The sequence below is a fragment of the Alexandromys fortis genome, unplaced genomic scaffold (genome assembly GCF_014885135.2).
Source record: "Alexandromys fortis isolate MF-2015 unplaced genomic scaffold, M_Fortis_MF-2015_v1.1 scaffold_254, whole genome shotgun sequence".
NCBI lineage: Eukaryota > Metazoa > Chordata > Mammalia > Rodentia > Cricetidae > Alexandromys > Alexandromys fortis.
The window spans coordinates 411,292-434,421 of record NW_026068130.1 but is presented as its reverse complement, the minus strand read 5'-3'; the positions used below and the strand labels follow the sequence as shown (position 1 = coordinate 434,421).

Here is a 23,130-nt window from a genome sequence, read left to right as displayed (position 1 = left end):
CCCCAAAAGACACATTAGAAAAAAAAAAAAGCCAGGCCTGGCGGTGTGTGTTTATAATCTCAGCACTGGGGATGTGGAGACAGGAGAGTCATTGCTGCCAGCCAGAGACTGTCTCAAAAAATAAAATAAAATAAAATAAAATAAAATAAAATATAAAGAGCTGTTGAGAGGCAGCACCTAAGCAGCCATGCTGTCTGCTTCTTACAGACAGAACCAGCATTTAATGCTCATGTCTCTAGGGCCACACATGGTGTCGGCACATGGTTAGTAACCAGTGAAACAGAATTGGAATTATTATTGACTTGCCTATCTCTCAACTACAAGTGAGCTTACCTAATTCAAATTAAGTATTCAAAATGCTCATAATCTCCAGCATTCAGTGAAACTAGACATGGTACCCTATACCTGTGATTCAAGTACCTCCCCGGGGCTGGTAGATCATCCTTGACTATATAGGGAGTTCTATCTAGACCAACCTCAAATTCATGAAATCTTGTCTACAAACAAAAGCCATGAAATGCCCAAACTCTTTATGCCATGTGTGATACTGTATGTCTGTAATCCCAGTACTCAAGAGCTGAGGCAGGAGGATTATAAATTTGAGGCCAGCCTAGGGGTTTTACTGAGACTCTGTTGTGGAATATTATTTAAGATGTGTTACACTTGTTTATGCTGTAGAGCATTTGTTTCAATGATGCAAAGATGCGTAGCCTTCTTTTATATTGCATTTGTTTAACTCTGGGAAGCTGTGTTACTTTGCCTGTCTAAAACACCTGATTGTTCAGATAAAGAGCTAAACTGCCAATAGTGAGGCAGGAGAAATAGTGAGGCAGAGAGAATAAATAGAAGGAGAAATCTGGGTGCAAGAGAGATCAAGAGCAAGAAAAGAAGAGGCCAGTAACCCAGCTACATACATGGCCAGCTTCAGAGTAAGAATGAAAGAAAGATACACAGAAGAGGAAAAAGCCCAGGGGCAAAAGGTAGAAAGGGTAATTAAGTTAAGAAAAGCTGACTAGCAACAAGCTAAGCTAAGGCTGGGCATTCATAAAAAGCCTTTGTGTGTGATTTATTGGGGAAATGGTGGAGGGCCCCTCCCCGTAAAGAGTAAAGAACAACCAAGAAAACACTTTTAAAAACTGGAAATCACTCATGCCTATAAATCCCTCAGCTGAAGATCCCGAGACAAGGATTTCCACTAGTTTGAGGCCAACCTGGGTTATGTAGTTCCAGGTTAGTCTGAGTTACAATACAGTGTGAGACCTTGTCTCATCTAAAAGAAAGCCAACAGCGAATCTAGTGCCCGAGCCTGTAACCCTTGCTACTTAGCGGGTTAAGACAGGAGGATCACAAGTTCAAGGCTAGTTTGGGCTACAGAGTAAGTTTTAAGACTAGCCTGAGCTTACAGTTTTTCAAAATAAAGAGTAAAAGAGGGATAGAGATGTAGTTCTGGGTAGAATGTCTGCCGAGCATGTGTTCAGTTCAGTTCCTAGTACTGTAAAAACAAATAGGAAAAAATAATCAGATTTTAAAACCACTATCACATTAAAAATTTTTATGAAATTAATTTCAGGGGACTGGAGGTAGCTTAGCAGATATGAGAACTTCTTTGTGAGAAGTCTGGAGTTCAGTTCCTAGCACCCAGCTTTCTGTAAGCTTATAGCCTTCTGTGACTTTAGCTCCAGATCTGATGCACTCTTTTGGCCTCCATTGGCACTAACACATTGCACACATGTAGACACACACACACACACACATTTAAGTTAGTGTCAGGCTGTGTATAAAGTGTGTAGATGAAACCTAAGTAAGCTTCATATTTGAATTTGGGTCCTGGTCCTTTTTCAATGAGCCGTGGTGTCATGTTTGTTTGTTTGTTTTGTTTTTTAAAGGCAGGGTTTCTCTGTGTCTCTGGCTGTCCTGGAACTAGCTTTGTAGACCAGGCTGGCCTTGAACTCAGAGATTCTTCTGCTTTTGTCTCCCCTGTTGGGATTAATGGCTGTACCACTACCATCATCCTATTGTGTGCGTGCAAACACTCTGAAAATTTGAAATGCTTCTGTCCCAGTTTATGGAGGGTAACTTTGAACTTCTAATCCTTCTGCTTCTACCTCCCTTCAGATTACAGACTAAGATTATAAATGTTTCACCAAATATATGTGGTACCGGAGAGCAAACCAAGGGCTTCCTGAGAACTATGTTAGCATCCTACTAATTGAGCTCTATCCCCAGCCTCATAGCAGTGGATTTAGATGGAGACATTCTGTGGAGTATATATTAAAGCAGAGCTTTCTAGCAGTGAAAATTCTTACTTCCCTCTACATGCAGACTGTTGTTTTAATCAAAAGAATTTTTCAAAGGAAAGGATTCTTCTGCTGAACTTATAAGTGTAAACATGTCGGTTAAAAAAAAAATCACAAACTTTTGAGATAGGGACTTGCTGTGTATCCTAAGTTGGCCTCAAACTCAAATGTTTCTCCTTCCTCAGACTTCCAAGTGCTGAGCCATCATTCTTAACTTCAAAATACAAGAATGAGATTGTTCTGGGACTTTCTTTGGATCTCCAGTTCCCAAATATTAACACAGACTTCTTAATTATGAAAGTTTGGTCTTAGGCTTGTTCCCTACTAGCTCTTATAACTTAAATTGACCTGTTTATATTAATTCCACATGCATGGCTCATTACCTCTTCCATACTGTATGTCTAATCCCTCCGAATCTGGCTAGCTTAATCCACATGCATCAGATTCTTCCTGAATTCCTCTCTCCCACCGGAAGTCCTACCTATTCTCTCCTGCCTAGCTATTGATCATTAAGCTCTTTATTAAACCAGTCAGAAGGTGCTTTAGGCAGAGACACATCTTCACAGTGTACAAAATACTACTCCACAATATGATATATTGCAGTGAACTAAAAGACCCACTGGCTGTATGTTTTTGTGATTCTCCCTGCTTGAATGACAGTGTAATTTGTGCTTAAGTAAAAAGGTTAGTTCCATTCATTGAGCACAACACTCCATTTTTCTGACTGTCAGATAAACTATATTAAATCATAGTACCTTTCCTAGCTAAGATTTCATATTATTAAAAACACTTTACATTTTCTTTTTCATTTGTGATCACAGAAATCCCAGGGAGAGGGTGGGAAAGTCATACACTAGGGCGCTCTTGAAATGGAAGAGCTCTTTCATAGGGCAGAGGATTCTTGGACATCTTATTTCTCCTGCATGTTGTCTAATGACAAATTTACTTGTTGCTTGGGGGTTTGGAAACTCTTTCTCTCTGTCTCTGTAGCCATTCATAATGCTTTGTCAGTGACATACGTTGGGATATAAAGAGATTGTACCAAGGGCAGTGCAGTTGAACTGAAGAACCTCTGTGGAGAGGTGGAGAGGCCAGTTAGTGTTGAGGGGGAGAGCCCTTGTGTTGGTGGGCACGTTGTCTGGGTTCTCATCCCCTTGGACAGAGCTAGTGGTGCCCATTTCTTGGGTTAGGTGGTAGAAGCTTAGAGAAGTGTTTCATGTACTATGTGACTCCAAGTGTGGGCTCTCCCTTCAAGAGCAAGTCTCAGTCCTAATTAGAGCCTGAGTTTGAAAAACCTCCTTTTTCACTTAATGTAGATCCAGAAGGTTAGGAATTTCTCTTCCCTGTCAGCTTTGCCTGGATGATGCTTTATGAATGGCATCTCAATCCTGTGTGTGTATGTGTGTGTGTGTGTTTCAGTTGACACTGTGGGTATTCCTGTGTAAGGTGTGGTATTCTGGGGTGGTGGCATGATTTTCCTCCTGTCTTCCAGACCAGTGGGATGCCTGTAGCAGCAAAAGGATGAGAGAGCCTTCGTGTGCCCTTCTAGTTGGAGTCATTGAGGCCTTGGAGCCTTAGGTGCTGATTTTCCAAGGTGAAAGGTCTAAGTCACTTGTTCTGGTAGCATAGTGGCTTTCTGCTCTAAATGCGCTCTCTCTCTCTCTCTCTCTCTCTCTCTCTCTCTCTCTCTCTCTCTCTCTCTGTCTGTCTCTGTGTGTGTGTACTTTCTTTTTTAAACTGTCTTACCCTACTTTAATGCCTGGCTGCCCTGGAACTCACAGATATGCACCTGTCTCAGCCTCCAGAGTGTTGCGATTAAAGGTGTGTGCCATCACACCAGTACTGCATGTTTTTCTCGAGAAAAGTCTCTTGGGTTAGAATCTATTTTGGTGAAGAAACACATTTGATTAGAGTCTCCTGTACATTGTTACACTCCCGTCTAGGAACAGAATGGATTTCTTTGCTCAAAGTGTTTCATCATTTCAAGGACTGAAGAAGGCTGGCCCTGTGGAGTGTGCTTCCAGCACTTCTGGGTGGTTCAGAGCTCTACAGCCCTGACTTCCCGGCCTGTGAGGAAAGCACAACTGCTCCCACGTCACCAGTGAGGAAACAGAGCTACAGAAAGGATACTGACTTACGGGGGTCACGTGCACGTGCTAGCTTTTGGTGGCCTCAGACCCCTGCTTCCACTGCCCAGACCCCTGCTTCCACTGCCGGGCTCTTGACTACCCAGGAACGAATGCCTTTGAGGCTGACAGACAGATGCCCCTGCAGTTTCCTCTAGGAACAAAGTGAACACTGTTGTCACTTGCGGAGGCTGCGTGTGGTGGGGAGAATGGGAGAGTGGCACAGGGAGCAGCCTGCTGTGAGGCCCTAGTGGAGTATGGGGTTCTTTTGGAGGGCTGGGCACTTTGCTCCACAGACCATTGGCGTTACTGTTGCTTCTTGGCTGCTGTGGAGCTGGTGGGAGCTGTGGTTGCCTCTTTGTAGTTTTGTTCCCTTCTGGTTTCTTAGCCCCAGCCTGGCTTTTTGTTTGTCAAGCTGCACAACCCATAATTTTCATAGTTACGATAGTAGACTTGGTGATACGTTTGAACTTAATAGATCCCCATTTACTGCTTTCACTTTGAAGCTGGCTGGCTTCCTTACCTGTGAAGTTTGCTAATAAACCTAAGAAATTTGCCTACTCTGCATTTTACTGCTATAGACATTCGGGATACATGATGATTTTTGGCATTTTGAAAACATGTTAATTTATTCCACCTTTGCTTTTAGCATCATGAAATGGAATAACAGCATGTAAAAATTGGAAGAAATTTAGTTGGGCTTAGGATTACCGAGCAGTTTGTTGACATTGTTTTGAAAGTAGACAGCTAAAATATGGAACAGTGGAGTTCCAGGACAGGACCCACTGGGCCTGGCCCCTACCCTGTTCAGAAAACCTCGGCAGTGCTCTGGTGCTGAGAGTTTCTCAGTATGGCCTGTATTTCTGGGAGATACAGTCCAAATTTCCCAGTGAAGCCCTCTGGGCATAGTAAAATGTGTATGCTTTCAACTCTGTGATTCTGCATCCTTATCCTTGATATTAATGACACCAGCAGACACTGATGCCCTTCTGTCTGCCTGCCAGCACGTCATGGGAAATCTTTCATGAAGGCTTCATTGTTGTGTGGCAAAGCAGCCCTGTTATTACCCCATTTTTATGGATGAGTGATTGTTTACACTCAGAAGTTATATAAATGTCCCAGGAACCAATAGCTCGTGAGCCTCCTAGCTTGATTTAGACCCTGGCTACCAGGGCTTAGAGGTAGTGCCCACCTTTGCCATGTTCTGTCCCCAGCACAGAAGCTGAATACACTGGGTACCCATGTCCACAGTGTATAGCAGGTGCTTAGGAGAGTCTCAGAGGGCACCTTCTTCCTGGGGATATAGCTCAGTTGGTAGAGTGCTTGCCTAGAATGCATGAAGCCAGTATGAGGTTCAGTTCCCAGCACCACATAGGCTGGGCTGCTAGTTTATGCCTGTAATCCCTGCACTCAAGAGGTAGAGGCAAAAGGATCAGGAGTTTAAGGTCATTCTTAGCTACATTTCAAGTTCAAGGAATAGGATACATGAGACCCTGTCCCATTAAATAAAGCTGGGCTTGGTGGCACACACCTTTGGTCTCAGCATTTGGGAGCAAACACAGGTGGATTTCTGAGTATGTGGCCCACCTGTTTCACATCTCAAATTCCAGGGCAATCCGAGCCGTGTAGAGAGACCATCTCCAAAAGAAAAAAAGTAAAGAAAGAACATTTTAAGTCTCTATAACTAAGAACTGACTTTTTTTACTTGAAGAGGAATCTTTTTTCCCCCCGAGACAGGATTTCTCAGTAGCTTTGGAGCCTAACCTGGAATTAGCTCTTTTAGACCAGGCTGGCCTCAAACGCACAGAGATCCGCCTGTCTCTGCCTCCCGAGTGCTGGGACTAAAGGCGTGCCCCACCACTGCCCAGCTATGAGGAGGAATCTTTTACCTAAAGTTTGTCTCCATCATGACAGCTGTCAAGACATTGACTTGGTGTCTTAGACTCCGGAGTGCTTACCTGACTTCTATTCCCAGCCTTCGGCAGAGCAGCTGTTTCACAGGCTGTCATGTATGCTCATGTATATATGTTCATGTGACTGTTAGGGCAGTGCAAAGATACAGGTGTTGCAAGAATCTTTTGTGCAGAAATGATCTCAGTATGAAATCAGACAAATGTGTTTCCACAGCCACCTTGACATATGATACTCTCCGGTTTGCCGAATTTGAAGATTTCCCCGAGACCTCAGAGCCTGTTTGGATTCTGGGCAGAAAATACAGCATTTTCACAGGTATTGTTCACTGGGCTCTGATTACTTCTGCAGAAGTCTTGAGCTGGTAATTATTTGCTGACAGTTTGTCTTCCTCTTTTAAATAACTAGAGAAAGACGAAATCTTGTCTGATGTGGCGTCCAGACTCTGGTTTACATACAGGAGAAACTTTCCAGCCATTGGTGAGTACCCTATTTTTAATCTTTCAGATGTTCTGGATCATTTGTTTTTAATCTCTGTGTCTGTCTGCGTCTTTGTGTATCGGGGTACGGGCACATGTATGGAGGTCAAAGGACAACCAACAGTTTTGGCCCATGCCTTCCATCTTGTTTGAGATAAGGTCTCTTGCTATTCATCACTGAGTATGTCAGTCTAGCTGGTCCAGGTAGACTCCCCCGTCTCTGCCTCCCATCATCCGGTAGGAGCTCTGGGGTTCAGAAGTGTGGTGCTGCATTGAGCTTTATGCAGGTTCCAGGGATGGAACTCAGATCCTTTCCTGGACATGGCAGGCTCCTTACTCACTGAGCTCCCTCCCCAGTTTGAGTATCCCAACTTTTCTACAACTTGTGACAAAATCATACCCTTCTAGCTCCTTGTCAGCCTCTTGTCACTGGAAATTGTAGTCAGGACAAAGGGTCGTGACAGTAATTTTGTTGTTTGTTTTTGAGATTGGCTCTGTGCTAGTTGGTTTGCTTTGTGTTCTCTGTTTTATTTTGGTTTTTGTTCGCTTGTTTTTGGTTTTATTTGAGACAGGGTTTCTTTGTATAGCCCTGGTGCCCTAGAACTGTTCTGAAGATCAGACTGGCCTCAAACTCACAAAGATCTGCCTGCCTCTGCTTCCCAAGTGCTGGGATTAAAGGTGTGTGCCATTACCGCCTGGCATTTTTTTTTTCTTTTTTAAACTTGACACAAGCTGGGATCTTCTGGGAAGAGGGAACCTCAATTGAGAAAATGCCTCCATCAAATTGGCCTGTAAGTATGAGCATTTTCTTGATTAATGATTGATGTGGGAGGGCCCAGCCCTCTGTGTCTGGTACCACCCCTGAACTGGAAGTCTGTGGTTGGAATTTTCTTTGGACTGCCAACCAGCTCCCAAATAAAGACATGGAGGGTTATGGTTAGTTATGAATGCCCGGCCTTAGCTTAGGCTTGTCCCACTAGCTCTTTTAACTTAACATTTTTCTATTCATCTATGCCTTGCCTCAGGGCTTTAACTCTCTTTCGGTCTATATGTCCTACTTTCCTGCTTCCTCTGTGTCTGTCTGGCCCCTAGTGGCTCCCTGTTATCTTTTTTACTTTCTCCCTCAAGCCTAAATTCTCCTTCTTCCTTTCCCTGCCTGGAAGTCCTGCCTATATCTCCTCCCTGGCTGTTGGCCATTCAGCTTTTATTATACCAATCAGGTGCCTCAAGCAGGCAAGGTAAAATGGTAACACATCGTTACATAATTAAACAAGTGCAACACATTTACATAGTTAAGCTAATATCCCACAGCGTAAACAAATGCAACACTTTTTAACATAGTCAGACTAATAACAGTAGTCTTGGTTGTGATTTAAAAAAAAAGACAAGCTGAGGGAGCCATGGAGCAAGCCAGTAAGCAGCACTCCTGAGGTGTCTGCTCAGTCCCTGTCTCCAGTTTCCTGTTCCTGCCTTGGCTTCCTCAGGGATGGGTTGTGATCAGGATATGGAAACCAAATACACCATTTTCAGGTTTTACTGTTGGTAATGGTATTTATCGCCACAGTAGAAACTGAACTAGGAAACCAGTTCAGTGAATAATAACTGCCAGGGTGTTGGAGAGTACCTCGGATCCTGAGAAAAACTTTTATTATTTGACTAGTTCTAAACATTCTGAGGTGAGGTCTTTGTTTTGTTTCTGTTGCTGTAATAAAATACCCTGGCAAAAGCACCTTTGGTGGGGGGTGGGGGGACTTGTTTTAGCTCACAGTTCAGATTATAGTTCATCTTCTCTGGGGAGTCATAGCAATAGGGGCTTGAGATGGCCAAGCACAATACGTCCATAGTCAAGAAGCAGAGAGGAGTGAGCTGGTGTATGTGTGAATGCATGTGCTCAGCTCACTTTCTTAATACAGTCTAGGGAGCAAACCCAGAGAATGGGGGCTCTCACGTTCAAGATGGGTTTTCTCACAGATGTGCCCATGGGCAAACCTAATCTAGACAGTCTGTGATGCTTTAAATAGGAATGGTCCCATAGGCTCATTTGCTTGAATGGTTAGTCCCCAGTTAATTTTTGGGAAGGATTAGCTGGTGTGGCTATGTAGGAAGAGGTATGTAACTGGATATGGACTTTGAGATTTCAAAAGCCCGTTCCAGGCCTGGTTAGTCTGTCTCTGTCTTTCTTGCTGTTTCTTTCTGTCTCCTTCCAGTTTTTGGATCAGATGTGAGTTTTCAGCTCCTGCTTCAGCGGCATGCCTATTGACCTGCTACCTTGAGCCTAACGTGCTGTTTGTGAATTAACCCTCTGAAACTATAAGCAAACCCACAATTAAATGCTTCCTTTAGAAGTTGCCTTGGTCATGGTGTTTCATCACAACATAGAACAGTAACTAAGACACAAACCAGTATTGAGTATCTCTCCCCAGGCATCCTAGTTATTTTTCATTTGCCTTGACAAAACACCACTACCAAGGTAACTTAGACAAGAATACTGGGGCCCAAAGGTCTTTGTGTCCATAAAGCACTAAGGAAATCAGGAGTATTAAACATTCAGGGACATTTTCTCAGTGGAGGAAGTAAAATACCCACATTCCACCTAGAAAGCTGGGAGTGAGCCGGGCAGTGGTGGTGCACACCTATAATCCCAACACTTGGGAGGCAGAAGCAGGTGGATCTCAAGTGAGTTCGAGGCCGGCCTGGTCTACCAAGCAGTTCTAGGACAGCCAGAACTGTTAGATGGAGAAACAGAAAAAAGGAAAAAGGAAAGGTGGGAGTGGATGTTACTGGTGACCTGGTGGTGACATTTGTTATCTGTAATGCCCCAGAATGTTTATCCCAGACTCTTCCTCTTCAGCTCAGTCAACAGAACCCATCCTTAGGGGAGAGGTCACATGGACTCTATAGCATCTAGGTCAGAAACCACACCAGATCCCAGGCCTCTAAGCTGTAGGACCCATCTTTATGGTCACGTGTACTCTGCAAAGGAGTTTCTGTGTAGTCACACATTAAGCTTTATTGTGTACCTAGAACTGGAATGATTGTTGCTTAGAAACTTTTTCCCAGATTGTACTGTTTTTAAAAATGCAGGCAATAAACTGCCTGGCATCAGACTCATGAAGTTTGATCTAGTCTGACCAAGACAGGCTGAACTGAGTTTTCATTCTCACCTCTTTGCAGTTTAGTTTATTTCTCTGCCTGCCGTGATGCTTGCAGGGACCCCCACAAAAGAAAGAATCATATTTGGGGCCCATGGTTCCAAGTGGTTAGAATCTATGCCCATCGTGGCAGGGAGCATAATAGCAGACAGGCCGGCAGGTGTGGCACTGGAACAGAGGCTGAGGGCTCATGTCTCAGTCCACATGTAGGAGGCAGAAAACGCTACCTGGGAATGGCATGGGCTTTTGAAATCGCAGAGCATGCCCACAGTGATAAGCCTCTTCCAGCAAGGCCACGCCTCCTAATCCTTCCCAAGACTCAAGTGTTCAAACATGGGCCTGTGGGGGCCATTCTCACTCCAAGTACCATACCAGGTAATTGCAGATTATGTCAAGTTAAAACTGACAAAGCAGCTCATCATGGTCCTGAGAACCAAGTGTGGCCTGCATATTCCTTGTGTCTTGTAGGGTGATTTGGGGTGAGAGTGGTGACTGGTGTAGAAACAGGGAAACCCCATCCACAGACCCCTGATTTCCTTGTCACAGTTCTCATCACATCTGTGCCTCTTCCTCATCATAGCTGCACAGCGACATTCCCCTGAATACTGCTGAGAGTGTTCTCCCCATTCCTGTCATGTTAAAGGTGATTCCACAGCTCTTGTCAGTCTTCCAAGCCCCAGTGAATGGACATCAGTGGAGGGACTCAAAACAGACTTGACAGAAAGATGTAGAATTGTCATTACCATTGTTGTGGCTGCCATAACCCTGATGCAATACTGGGCATCGAATAGCTTTTGCATTTCTGTCTTTCTGGTAGTAGGAAATGATTCTCCTACTTTAGCTCTCTATCTCCAGAGTAGTCATGGGGATTCTTGTTTGTGGGCCAGGTGTTTATACCACTGCATGACTGATTGTTCACATTTTGCCCTTCTTGAGGGGATTGTCAGGACATTCTGCTATTGTGAAATATTTAACTAATTAAAGATGTGTTGCATTTGTTTTTTGTTTGTTGTGTCTTACCTGCAGGTTTGTCTGTATGAGGGCATTGGATCCCCTGGACCAGGAGTTACAGACAGTGTGAGAGCTGCCATGTGGGTGCTGGGAATTGAACCCAGCTTCTCTGGAAGGCAGCCAGTGCTTTTAACCCTTGAACCATCTTTCCAGTCCCTATGCTGCATTTGTTTAACAATGTAAAGATATGTTGCTTTGCCTGCCTAAGATACTTGACTGGTTTAATTAAAAAGCTGAAAGGCCAATAGCTAGGCAGTAGTGGTATAGGTGGGGCTGGCAGGCAGTGAGAATAGGTAGGAGAAGAGAACAATAGAGAGAGGGTAAAGAACCAAGGAGAAAGAAGAGATGCCCAGGGCCAGCCAAGCAGGCATCTGCCAGTCACAGAGTAGGACATATAGAATGAAAGAAAGGCTAAAAAGCCCAAAGGCAAAACATAGATGAAGAGAAACAGGTTAAAATAAGTTATAAGAGCTAGTGGGACAAGCCTAAGCTAATGCCAAGCACTCATAACTAATAATAAGTCTCTGTGTCATGATTTGGGAGCTGGTTGGTGGCCAAAAGAAAGCCTACTACATTCTACTCCCCAGCAGATACGGATCTTGCATTTATGTTTCCTCAGAGCTGCACTTTGAGATTTACAGATGTGTGAGGGGGTCGGCATGCCTGTGGTATGGAGCTGCCCAAATGCCTCCTGTTGCTGGATTCCTGGCCTCTCTTGGGCCCTCTGATTGTGAATGCATCTTGTTCTGTCTTCCACACAGGGGGAACTGGCCCTACCTCAGATACAGGCTGGGGCTGCATGCTTCGGTGTGGACAGATGATCTTTGCCCAGGCCCTGGTATGCCGGCACTTAGGTCGAGGTGAGTCACGGTGCTTAAATGGGGTCTGTATAGTAAGGGATGTTTAAAGCACGTCATAAAAGCTAGGCATGGTGGCACACACCTTTAATCCCAGCCCTGTGGAGACAGAAGCTTGTGGATTTCTATGAGTTTGGAGGCCAACCTGGGCTACATAATGCTTCAGGCCAGCCAAGGCTACAAAGCTACCTGTCTCACAAAACAAAAAACAAACAAACAAACAAAAAAGTGCATGATACTTCATGGTGCTTGTCCAGTTCCAACAAATTGTACATGTGTGGGTGTGTGTTTCTTCCCAGTGGAAACCAATGGGCCATACTCAATTTTCATGTCATGGAAAGACCATTCAAAAGTTATTTTGCCCTCTGTAGGAAGCTTGCAGTTCTGAACACATTTTTAGCTCTCTTTTTACTTAATATTTCAATTCAGGAGCTCCCAGAGTTGCTCAGGCAGGCCTTGGACTTGCAGTTCTCTTATGTTTTAGTTGCTGTGATAGAACACCATGAACAAAAGCAGCTTGGGAAGGAAAGGATTTATTTCATCTCAGAACTGTCAGTCACACTCTGTGTCTTAGGAGAAGTAAGGGCAGGGATTCAAGGCATGAACATAGAGGTGGGACTGAAGCAGAAACCATGGAGGAATGCTGCTTTCTTAGACAATACAGGCCCACTTGTCTAGGATTGGTACCAGTCAGCTCTACCACAACAATCATTAATCAAGACAATGCTCAAAAGATTTGCCTACAGACCTCTTTGTCCAGGCATTTTCTCAACTGAGATTCCCTTTCCAAATGACTCTAGCTTGTCAGGTTGACATAAAACTAACCAGTGCCTCTTGCTTTAGCTTCCCAAGTGGCTGGGATTATAGGCCTGAATCACCAGGCCTAATAATTTATATTGATATAAATGATTATTCTTTTAGAAATTATCTTTAAACTGCTGAAACAGCTTTCTGCTTCCAGCCTCTGTTTGTTTGGATGAGATAGTGTGTGCATATTTGAAATCCTAGAGAGTTTGACTTTTAACTTTAAAAAGGTTCAAAAATGAAGTTTTGTACATCTGAACATTGAGCACTTTATAAAAGGAAGGTTTGTTACTTGTGTGGTCAAACTGACATCCTGTTTTGTTTCCAATAGATTGGAGATGGATTCAACGGAAGAGACAGCCTGACAGTTACTTCAACGTCCTAAATGCTTTCCTCGACAGAAAGGACAGCTACTACTCCATTCATCAGATAGGTGGGGATTCAATGTGACCTAGGCATGGCTCTTTGCAGAAGGCAGGCTCCTTGGGACTCCCTCGGGAGTTTTCCAAGTCTTAGAGAGTTGGAGAATGAGGCTTCTTGGTTATTCTCTAGCCTCTGAGCCCTGTGGGCTGCTGTTGGTGTTCCAGCACTTGCTTAGACTCAAGCCTGCTCTGCCCCTGCTGCTATACAGCCTTCAGGGACTGATTCCATGCAGTCTGTGGGAGTTAGGCTCCTCCTGAAGGTTTGCTTTTCTTAGTAGAGAAGGTGTCCTGTCTAGACCTTTCTATGAAGTGTTTACTGATAAAAGTGAGGTGTGGTGTATGTGTGTGTGTGGTGTAGACCTTTTGATAAAGCGTTTACTGATGTACCAAAAGTAAGGCTCACTAGAATGGTTGTATTTGCTAACATGGGTCTGTTTCCTGCAGCGCAAATGGGAGTTGGCGAAGGCAAGTCTATAGGCCAGTGGTACGGGCCGAACACTGTTGCCCAGGTCCTCAAGTACGTAAATGAGCCCAGCCCTTCTGCTTCTTGGGGTCAGCATGAGTTCTCATTGGCATTTACCCACTCCTTGAGTACTTATTGCCACAGGAAATAAGGTATTTTTATTCTTTGCTTATAGACCCAGAGGAGTCCTCTGGGTGACTATGCCTATTGTTCTGTAAATGGGATTTGTATTTAGGTCAGAGCCCTGGCATGGCCCTGTCCTCTGTACAGATCCATCTGTAATGAGGGCATCTCAGATCTGGAACCATAGGAGTTCTGGTACTCTGTCTGCCGGTGCTGTAACCCTCTACCTCTGGATTTGTCAGAGATCAGAAGCCTCTACATTGCTGCTCAGAGTCTGTTGGTGTTGTTTCCTGACTGTCCCTTCCTGTCTTCTCTGTGGCCCTAGAGTCTGGAGCTCAGTCAGCCTTACTTGTCCTCAGGGGCACTTGCTCTGGAATTTCCTCTTAAACGGCTTTCTGCTGTTTTCAGGGATATGCCACTTGTTAGTGTATGGCCCCTCAGTGATTTTGTTTTGAAGATTTTTTTTTTCTGAAGTGAGGAGCTTTATTGAGATGAAGAGAAGGGGGGAGGAAGAGAGAGAGAAAGGTTGAAGATTATTTTTTATGTATGGATGTGACATGTATGTACATGTCACACATGCAAGGCTCACAGGGAAGGCTGGAAGAGGTTGTTAGATTCCTGGAACTGGAGTTAACAGATGGTTGTTAGCTGCTGTGTGGGTGCTGGGAACTGAACCCTGGATCCTCTGCAAGAGCAGCAGGTGCTCTGAACTACTGAACCTTCTCTGTGTTACCCACACTCCCCTCCCTGCCCTGTTTTTTTGACCTGATTGACATTTCCCTGAAGCATAATATTCCAGTGCCTCTGGGAGGTGCCAAACCAATGTCCAGGACTCACTCATATCGGACCTTTTTCCTGTGGGGCTGAAAGCCAGTATCTCTAATCTTTCTCTAGCTGGATGTTCTCTTGACAGCCTATCCTGTGACCACAATGGCCATCTCCTACATGCTCCATCTAGACACTTTTTTTTTTTCCTATATCTGATGCCCAGCCATTCCAGGCCATGGCTGGCTGTGACTCCTTGACTTGGCTTCTTTGTAACACGCACACCCACCCCGTACCTTTTAGCATCTTTTTCCAAGTCCTGCCTTGCCTTAGTGATTTTCTTTTCCAACAACAGAACACCATGACAAAGGTAACTTATAAAAAAGAAAACAAATAAAAAAATACATTTATTTTTGGGTGGTCATAGTTCCAGAGGGCTAGAGTCCATGATCACCATGGCAGGAAGCATGGCCATGGATCAGTAGCCAGGAGCTTACATCTGATCCTCCATCATGAGGCAGAACAAGAACTAACTGGGAATGACACTGGCTTCTGAATTTTCAAAGCCTACCCCCAATGACCTCCTCCAACAAGGCCAGATAGTCCTTTTCAAACAGTTCTACCTACTGGGGACCAAACATTCAAACATATGAGGGGAATGGGGGGCAGTCCTAATTCTAACTATCACACACCCCTTTAGCTTGTGATGTAATGTACAGAGCCACTATATTACTGCTACCAGTAGCCGTCAGTTCACCATCAGTGCTTTGGTTCTATCCCTGGCCTCACTTTTTCTGCCTTCACTGGCAAAGAGCAGCCCCTTAGTGTTACTGTTTACATCTTTCTGGAAATGACAGATCCGGCGCTTATCCATGCTTACTATTTCTGTCCCTGGCCTCCTCTGCTTTTGTTGCTAGTCCACTTTTCCTCACCTGTGGCTCCTTCTCTGTCCTACACACAGGGATAGGGTTACATCTCCGAACTCTATTGCATTTCTACCTGGAGGCTCATGAGGCATGTTAACTTCCAAACTTAGAGCACTCTGCCAGCTCTTGGGTGTATCAACCTGTTGCTTTTCCCAAAGTAGATGCTGTAGGGTTTCTTCCAACTGCCTAGGCCAAAATGTGGGCTGATTCTAGACTTCTCTGACTCTTAGTTGAGCTTGCAAACCCGTAATAAGTCTCATTTTTAACCCTTGTTCATCCCTCCCCCAACCTGGTCCACATCTTGTCTCATTCTCTGTCTCTCATTCTAGACTTTTTCGAATACTAACCAAAGTCATCTCCATAAAGGGCAGCAGCCCTCTCTGAGACTCTGGCTGTCCTAGGCATTTTAGCTGATTGCCACAGCATTTCCCATCCTGTGCCGCTGAGCTTACTCTGTCCTGACACCGTTGGATGGCACATCTGTTACTCATATACTCCTCGTTAGGACCTTTGCGTCACTTAGAGCCCCAGCCTAGTAGCCCTTCCCTGAGGCCCGCCTAGCCTGCCCTACTTGCTCGCTCCCCCAGCCTTCCTTTCCAGACATGTCAGCACAGTGAAGTACCGCTGTGACTCTGTGTCCTGGGTCGGTCTCCTGGAAGGGCTTGATGAGTAGTGAGAAAGCACTGGCTCTGCTGAGCCCCTTCCACATTTCCACTTCCAGGGAAGGGGCTCTGTGTGGTTTGTGTTGTGCAGGGGTTCACAACCGGGGGTTGCAACGCCTTTGGGGTCAAATGACCCTTTCATGGGGGTCTCATTTCAGATACCCTGCATATCAGCCAATTACATTATGATTTGTAACAGAAGCAAAATTATAGTTATGAAGTAGCAATGAAAATAGTTTTTTTGGTTGGGGTTACTAAAACATGAAGAACTGTATTAAAGAGTCTCAGCTTTAGGAAGATTGAGAACCACCACCCTACTGCTTTCCAGGCATTGGCCTCTTGTGTTCCTAAACATACCAGGATCTTGCAGCTTAGGTCCTTAGTAACTGTCCCCATGGACAAAATGTCCCTTCTTGCTTTCTGTCTTCTCATGGATTAATAGGTTTTCTGTGTCGTCCCCGTAGCATCCTATTTACACTCTGTTTCTGTAGCATGGCTAAGTCTGCAGCCGTGCTTCCTCCCAACTGGTGGTTGCAGTTGTACTGCTCTTTAGATTTCTGGGGCTGTCAGTTCAGAATGGGAGGTGCTGGGAGAGAAGCCGCTCAGCAGTGAGCTAGACCTGCCCCTCACTTGCAGGAGAAACCTGCGCTGCTCTGTCACACAGGGCTCCTGTCCAGCTGGCACTTCCCCGATGAGCAACATCCCGCTTCCTTCCTCTTTGAGTTTGTGAACAAATCCTTGACTTGAACTTGGAAGCTGCCTCCTGATTGTCACTGCAGTGGTTCAGTGCTCATGCTGTCAAAGGCTCATGGGAGTCTTCTCTTGCTTTCTCTAGGAAGCTTGCTGTATTCGACACGTGGAGTTCCTTGGCTGTTCACATAGCAATGGACAACACTGTGGTGATGGAGGAGATCAGTAAGTGGCTCAGGGTTTGGCTGACAAGACCCAAGAGGGAGCCTCAGCACTGGCACTTCCCAGTAGGTGGAAGCCTAGGGGAACATCTGTAAACCCCATTCCCTTAATTTGTCCCCTGGGCTAAGTCAGAGGAACGTGTTCTCTCCAACATCAAGCTAGTTATTTGTGTGTGTGCTACAGATAATTTGTTAGTGCTGAGTATAATGGCATAGGCCACATACAGATGGTTACCATGGAAGAGAATCGTTTGTATGCTTTTCACTGCATTAATGTACCACAGTGAGATAAAGGAAGGGCTTTTCAGCTACCACATATCCAGCGAAGGACTCGTAAGAAGGAAGTACATGGTTCTGGAATGAAGGCCTACCAGCAGCCTGATGGAAATGCCCAAACCAACTTCTAGGGGACAGTAGTACATGCTTGTAATCCTAGTATTTGGAAGATGGAAGTAGGAAGATCAGGAGTTCAAGGCCAGCCTGGGCTACATGAGACCCTAATCAAAAAACAAAAGTAGCTGGGTTTGGTGGTATATACCTTTAATTTTAATACTTTGGAGGTATAGGTGGATCTCTGAGTTCAAGGTCTAATCTCCATAGTTCTAGGCTAGCCTAGGCTACTTAACAAGACACTATCTCAAAAAACAAACAAAAGGTTTATGGCTATAACTCAGTGGTAGATGTCTTAGGCTCGGTTCCTAGTACTCCCACACATTCACAGAACAACAACAAAAAAAATCCAACAACAACCAAAACCTTCTGTGATATCATAAGCATTTTTCCCTAGTGTTAAAAACATGGTGTCAGCTGGGTGGTAGTGGTGCACACCTTTAATCCCAGCACTGGGGAGTCGAGGCAGGTGGATCCCTGAGTTCAAGGCTAAGATGATACACAGAGCCAGTTCCAGGACAGCCAGGGCAACGCAGAGAAACCCTACGTTGAAAAACAAAACAAGTTACACAGAGAAACCGTGTCTCAAAAACAGGAAACAATATAGTAGTAGTAGTAGTAGTAGTAGTAATAATAACTAGAAAAAGGAAAGAAAACAGTATCTTTTAAAGATGTATTAAAGACTGTTGATACAGCAGAAATCTTTGGGACTGTTCTTACAGACTTATTGTGTGTTTCTGTGCCTGTGTATATGCTCACAAGTCTTTGGAGGCCCAAATAGAGCGTTGGATCTGGCGAGTTACCATGGTTGTGAGTGGCCGGCCACAGGTGCTAGGGAATGAACTCAGGTGTCTGCAAGAGCAGTAAGTGCTCTTCTTAACAGCTGAATCATGTCTACAGCCCCCATAGTAACTTTTTTTCAAGTCAATATAATATATACATACATATACACACATTTTTTTTTTTCTGTGTAACAGTCCTAGCTCTTGTAGAACTTGCTCTGTAGACCAGGTTGGCCTCAAACTCACAGAGATCTGACTGCCTCTGCCTCCCAAGTGCTGGGATTAAAGACATGTGCCACCACTGCCCAGCACTCATAGTAACTTTTAAGTTAAAAAAAAAACAAGTTTGTGTGATTATGTGCAAATGCATGTCTGTATAATGTGCATTTGCCATGTGAAGGTCAGAGGACAGCTTTTGGGAGGTGATTCTCTTTCTGCCATGACCTTTGGTACTTTTGTCCCATTCTTCCACCCCTCCCATAACCTGGGTACATATGGCACTGTGGGAGCCATGATGATGCAGTCTCTCCTGTGGTCTCAGCACTGTCTGGAATATCAATGCTGGACCAATAAGCTCGTGAACTGAGGCCTTGTCATGTGAATGGGATCAGATCCCAGGGAGCAGCCTGAGGCTGCTTAGCTGTGACCAGGACCTGTTCAGAAGGATATGCTCATTACAGAACAACGACAAATTCCATGAGGACTTGATGAAGGGCTGCAGCTGCGGGTAAAGCGCGTGCTGTAGTGTGGTAGGGTAGACAAGACGGTTCTCGGGGTTGTGACAGTTGCTTTTGAGGGCATCCATGGAGACAGGAAGCATGCTGGTGAGATGGCACATCACCAAATCTGATGACCTAAGTTTGGTTTCTGTGACTCAGTCGTGGTAGAGAACCAGCTCTTCAGTTTGGCCTCTGATCTCCACACATGTGCTGTTGCTCACATGTTCACATGCAAACGTGTTTAAAAGAAGTAAACTACCTTTGTAGCCTACTACTAAAGGTTGCACACAATAGCCCAGTTCGTAGAAATGGTAGCAGAGCAAAGCTAGGGGCACAGTGTAGTAGCAGCATAGTTTCTTTCCTTCCAACTTCTTGAACTGCTTGTGAATGGGACAGTTAGGGAAGAATTGATGTCATTCACAAAGGCTGCCAAAGTTTCCTTCCTGCTGAGAGCTGGCCTATATAGCAGGCTCACAGATGTTAGAAGTATGCCAGCAGAGGGAAGCCTTGTTTTCTTCTGAGGCTGCTGGGTGGGAGTTGTCCTCACCACCTCAACTCTGGTAATCAGCTGGCCCATGCTACCACCAAATAACTTGCAGCATGCTGCCCACAAACCACATTCAAGTACTTAGCCTCCTGAAAGAGTCAGAGTTTGTGCTGGCAGCATGGCCCAGGAAGCTGCCGTGCTTTTTGAAAATGCACATTTTTTTCTGCTACCGCTGAATCAGGAAGATCTCTTTTAAGGAACTGCAGCATGCCACCAGCAAGCAGAGCCTATCCAAAAAAAAAAAAAAAGCAGCTAAATTTTGGGGTTTTTTTTAGTGTCTAGAATTCCTTTCCAAGCCCTCTCAGGCTTTATGTGGATTTAGCTAGTACACGTTAGAGCATCAATTTGTAGTAGGGGCCCACTTGTTCATTCCTGGCCACCCAGACTTGAAATAGCCACACAGAAACTGTATTAACTAAATCACTGCTTGGCCTTTTAACGCTAGCTTCTTATTGGCTAGCTCTTACATCTTTTGTTTTGTTTTGTTTTTCACCACATCACGACAGAGTTTCTCTGTAGCTTTGGAGCCTGTCCTGGAACTAGCTCTTGTAGACCAGACTGGCCTCAAACTCACAGGGATCCCCCTGCCTCTGCCTCCCAAGTGCTAGGATTAAAGGTGTGTGCCACTGCTGCCCAGCTTTTATTTTTATTGTTATTTTGGTTTTAATCTTACATCTTAATTGAACCCATTTCTATTAATCTGTGTATCATCACATGGCTGTGGCTTACCAACAAGGTTCTGTCCAGTGTCTGCCTCTGGTAGGGCTTCTCCTTACTCCGCCTTCTTTCTCCTAGCATTCAGTTTAATTTTCCCTGCCTACCTCTAGTCTGCCCTATTATGCCCAAGACAGATTCTTTTTTAACCAGTGGTAATCACAACATACAGAGGGTTATTCCACATCACAGAAGACCTAGGTTCATTTCCCAGTACTCTTTTTGTGGTTTACATCTGTAACTCCATTTTCTCCAACACCCTCTTCTGATCTCCATGAGTACAACCAGGAATGTAGTGCACATATACACAAACAAAACACAGAAAATAAAATGAGTGCGGTGGTGGCGCACGCCTTTAATCCCAGCACTCAGGAGGCAGAGGCAGGTGGATCTCTGTGAGTTTGAGGCCAGCCTGGTCTACAAGAGCTAGTGCCAGGACAGGCTCCAAAGTCACAGAGAAACCCTGTCTAGAAAAACTAAAAAAAAAAAAAAAAAAAAAAAAGAAAAGAAAAGAAAATGAATAAAAATTTAAAAAAGATATTTTAAACAAGTTAAATAACTGAAAAACAAATTGCTAAATAATCTCTGCCCTATTTCCTAAAAAGTCCAGTCTTGCAGAACCATGAGTCACTACCATTTTTACTCTCTTTAAAGTTTGTTTGAGTGTGTGTGTGACAGAGTGTGTGAACTTATATATACCGTGTGTGTGGAGATAATCTCTTGGAATTAGTGTTTTGTGAGCTTCCTTGTGGATGCTGGTAAACCAAACCTGGGTTCTCTACAGAATCTGTAAATGCTCTTGACCAACCATTGCATCATTTCTCATAGTGTCTGTGTTGTGATGCTGCACTGGGTTGCCTGAGAGGGTGATTTTTTTTTTCTTAAAGATTTATATATTTATCACGTATACAGTATTTTGCCTGCATGTATGCTTGCACACCAGAAGAGGGCATTGGATCCTATGGTGGTTGTGAGCCACCACGTGATTGCTGGGAATTGAACTCAGGACCTTTGGGAGAACAGCCATGCTCTTAACCCCTGAGCCATCTCTCCAGCCTGAGAATGGTGTGTTTGTCTCAATGATAACCATTCCTTGAAATTAATGAAGATGATTCTAATAGATGTTGATGTTCTTTGAAGCATTTTTTGAATAGTGATTTTTCTACATTGTCCCTCTTTACCTGTTGGACAGGCATTCTTGATAAGTATTTCATTCTCTCTTCAATTTTTAAATTTGAGAGACTGTCAGCGTCTGGGGGTTCATGGGTTCTTTTTACCTAGTGTGCTGCCTAGGACCGTCATTTTTGATCCCGTGTTACCTAACATTTGACCTGTAGCACCCCTTCAGGCTAACTGTCTTGACTGGGCTTCCATCATGTCTTCTTACTGGGCACACCTTTTTTTCTAGCATAAAGGAAATTGCTCTCAGCTCCTCCTGTGTGGTCCCTTCCCACAACAGGACTGCAAAACATTGTGGGGTGTGTTCCATAACATTTGAGTTTTCTGACAACCAGACCCTAATTAATATGTTTATTGAAGGCTAGTCTGGTGCATAGACAAGAGACACAGTAAAGGATGGAGAGGAGCTGTTTCTTGATGCTCTTTTTGCTGGTGAGGGGTCTGAGTGGTTTGGGTTTGCCCATGGCTGCCGCTTTAAATTTTGCTTGAAAGTGCATGTGGGACCAGTGAGGTAGTTTAGTGGGTAAAAGCACTTGCCACACCAGCCTGGCAAACTGGGCTTCATCCCCGGAGACGACGTAAAGATGCAAGGAGGGAACCAGCTCCACAGTGTTGTCCTCTGACTGCCACATGCACTGTGAGACACATTTTTCTAACACATTGTACACATTAGGTTGGCCTTGAACTCTCAGATCCCCCTGCCTCTGCTAAGTGCTAGGATTAAAACTATGCACCACCATACTTGGCCTAATAGTAATTAGAAATTTTTAAACAAATAAAGTGTATGCTGGGGAGATGGCTCAGCAGTTAAGAGCACTAGGCTACTCTTTCAGAGGACCCACATGGCGATTCACAGCATCTCTCACTCCACTTCCAGGAGATCTCTTCTGTCCTTGAGGGCACTGTTTGTATATCGTGCACAGACGTACATTCATTCAAAGCAACCATACACATATTTAAAAGAAGTCTTTATGTGTAGTAAGTCTTTTTAATGTATGTAAATATTTTGCTTGCCTGTGTGTATAGTACATGCATTTCTCGTATCTGGGTAGGTCAAAAGAAGGCATTAGAATCCCTGTAACTGGAGTTAAGGATGGTTGTGAGCCTGTGGGTGCTGAGAACTGAACATAGGTCTTTTGCAATAGCAACAGGTGTTCTTAACCATTGAGCCATGTCTCCAGCGCCAAGAACATGTTTCTTTGAGTGGGGACATTTGTTCTCCATGATACTTACATTTAAAGCACTTGGGGTGTGTGTGTTTGTCTTAAATTATTTTATGTATATGGGTATTTTTGCTTTCATGTGTGTCTGTGCACCACTTGAGTGCCTTGTGCCTGCAGAGGCCATAAAGGGGTATCATATCACCTGGAACTGAGTTATAGACAATTGTGAGTTACCGTGTGCATGCTGGGAATCAAACCTGTGTCCTGAAAACATAGTCATGTTAACCACTGAATCAACTCTTCAGCCCCTAAGCACTTAGTTTTCAAAATACTTTTTCTTTCTGCTTAGCTCATGGAAAACATGTCTTCCCCTTCAGGAAGGTTGTGCAGGGCCAGCCTTCCCTGTGCGGGAGCTGCTGCACCTCCTGCAGATTCGGAGCGGCACTGTAATGGGTTCCCTGCTGGAGCTGAAGTAACCAACAGACCAGCGGCCTGGAGACCCCTAGTCCTTCTTATCCCTCTCCGCCTGGGACTTACTGACATCAATGAGGCCTATGTGGAGACACTGAAGGTGAGTCTTAAGAGCAGCTTCTAACCTGAGCGCCTGCTCCCAACTTTTCATCTATCTCAAAGTGTAGTCAACTAGCTGTAGCTTTAGGAGAGAGGGAGAAAAGGCCTTAATCTTATAGGTGATGTTGAAAACTTAAATGGCTGGAGTTTATAAAGG

The 23,130-nt window shown here is 44.5% G+C and overlaps 1 protein-coding gene across 2 annotated transcripts in view; it reads left to right on the top strand.

Moving 5' to 3' along the window:
• Atg4b (autophagy related 4B cysteine peptidase) overlaps positions 1–23,130 on the top strand; it is a 35,616-nt gene that overhangs the window by 6,817 nt on the left and 5,669 nt on the right. The window contains exons 2-8 of one of the 2 annotated variants that reach the window (XM_050125961.1): positions 6,551–6,652; positions 6,743–6,814; positions 11,738–11,836; positions 12,969–13,070; positions 13,504–13,576; positions 16,834–16,913; positions 22,781–22,974. In XM_050125961.1, the coding sequence (XP_049981918.1) occupies positions 6,551–6,652; positions 6,743–6,814; positions 11,738–11,836; positions 12,969–13,070; positions 13,504–13,576; positions 16,834–16,913; positions 22,781–22,974 (722 nt within the window). Of the gene's footprint in view, positions 1–6,550; positions 6,653–6,742; positions 6,815–7,400; positions 7,605–11,737; positions 11,837–12,968; positions 13,071–13,503; positions 13,577–16,833; positions 16,914–22,780; positions 22,975–23,130 lie in introns of those variants that run through there. The other variant, XM_050125962.1, reaches the window with a different exon arrangement.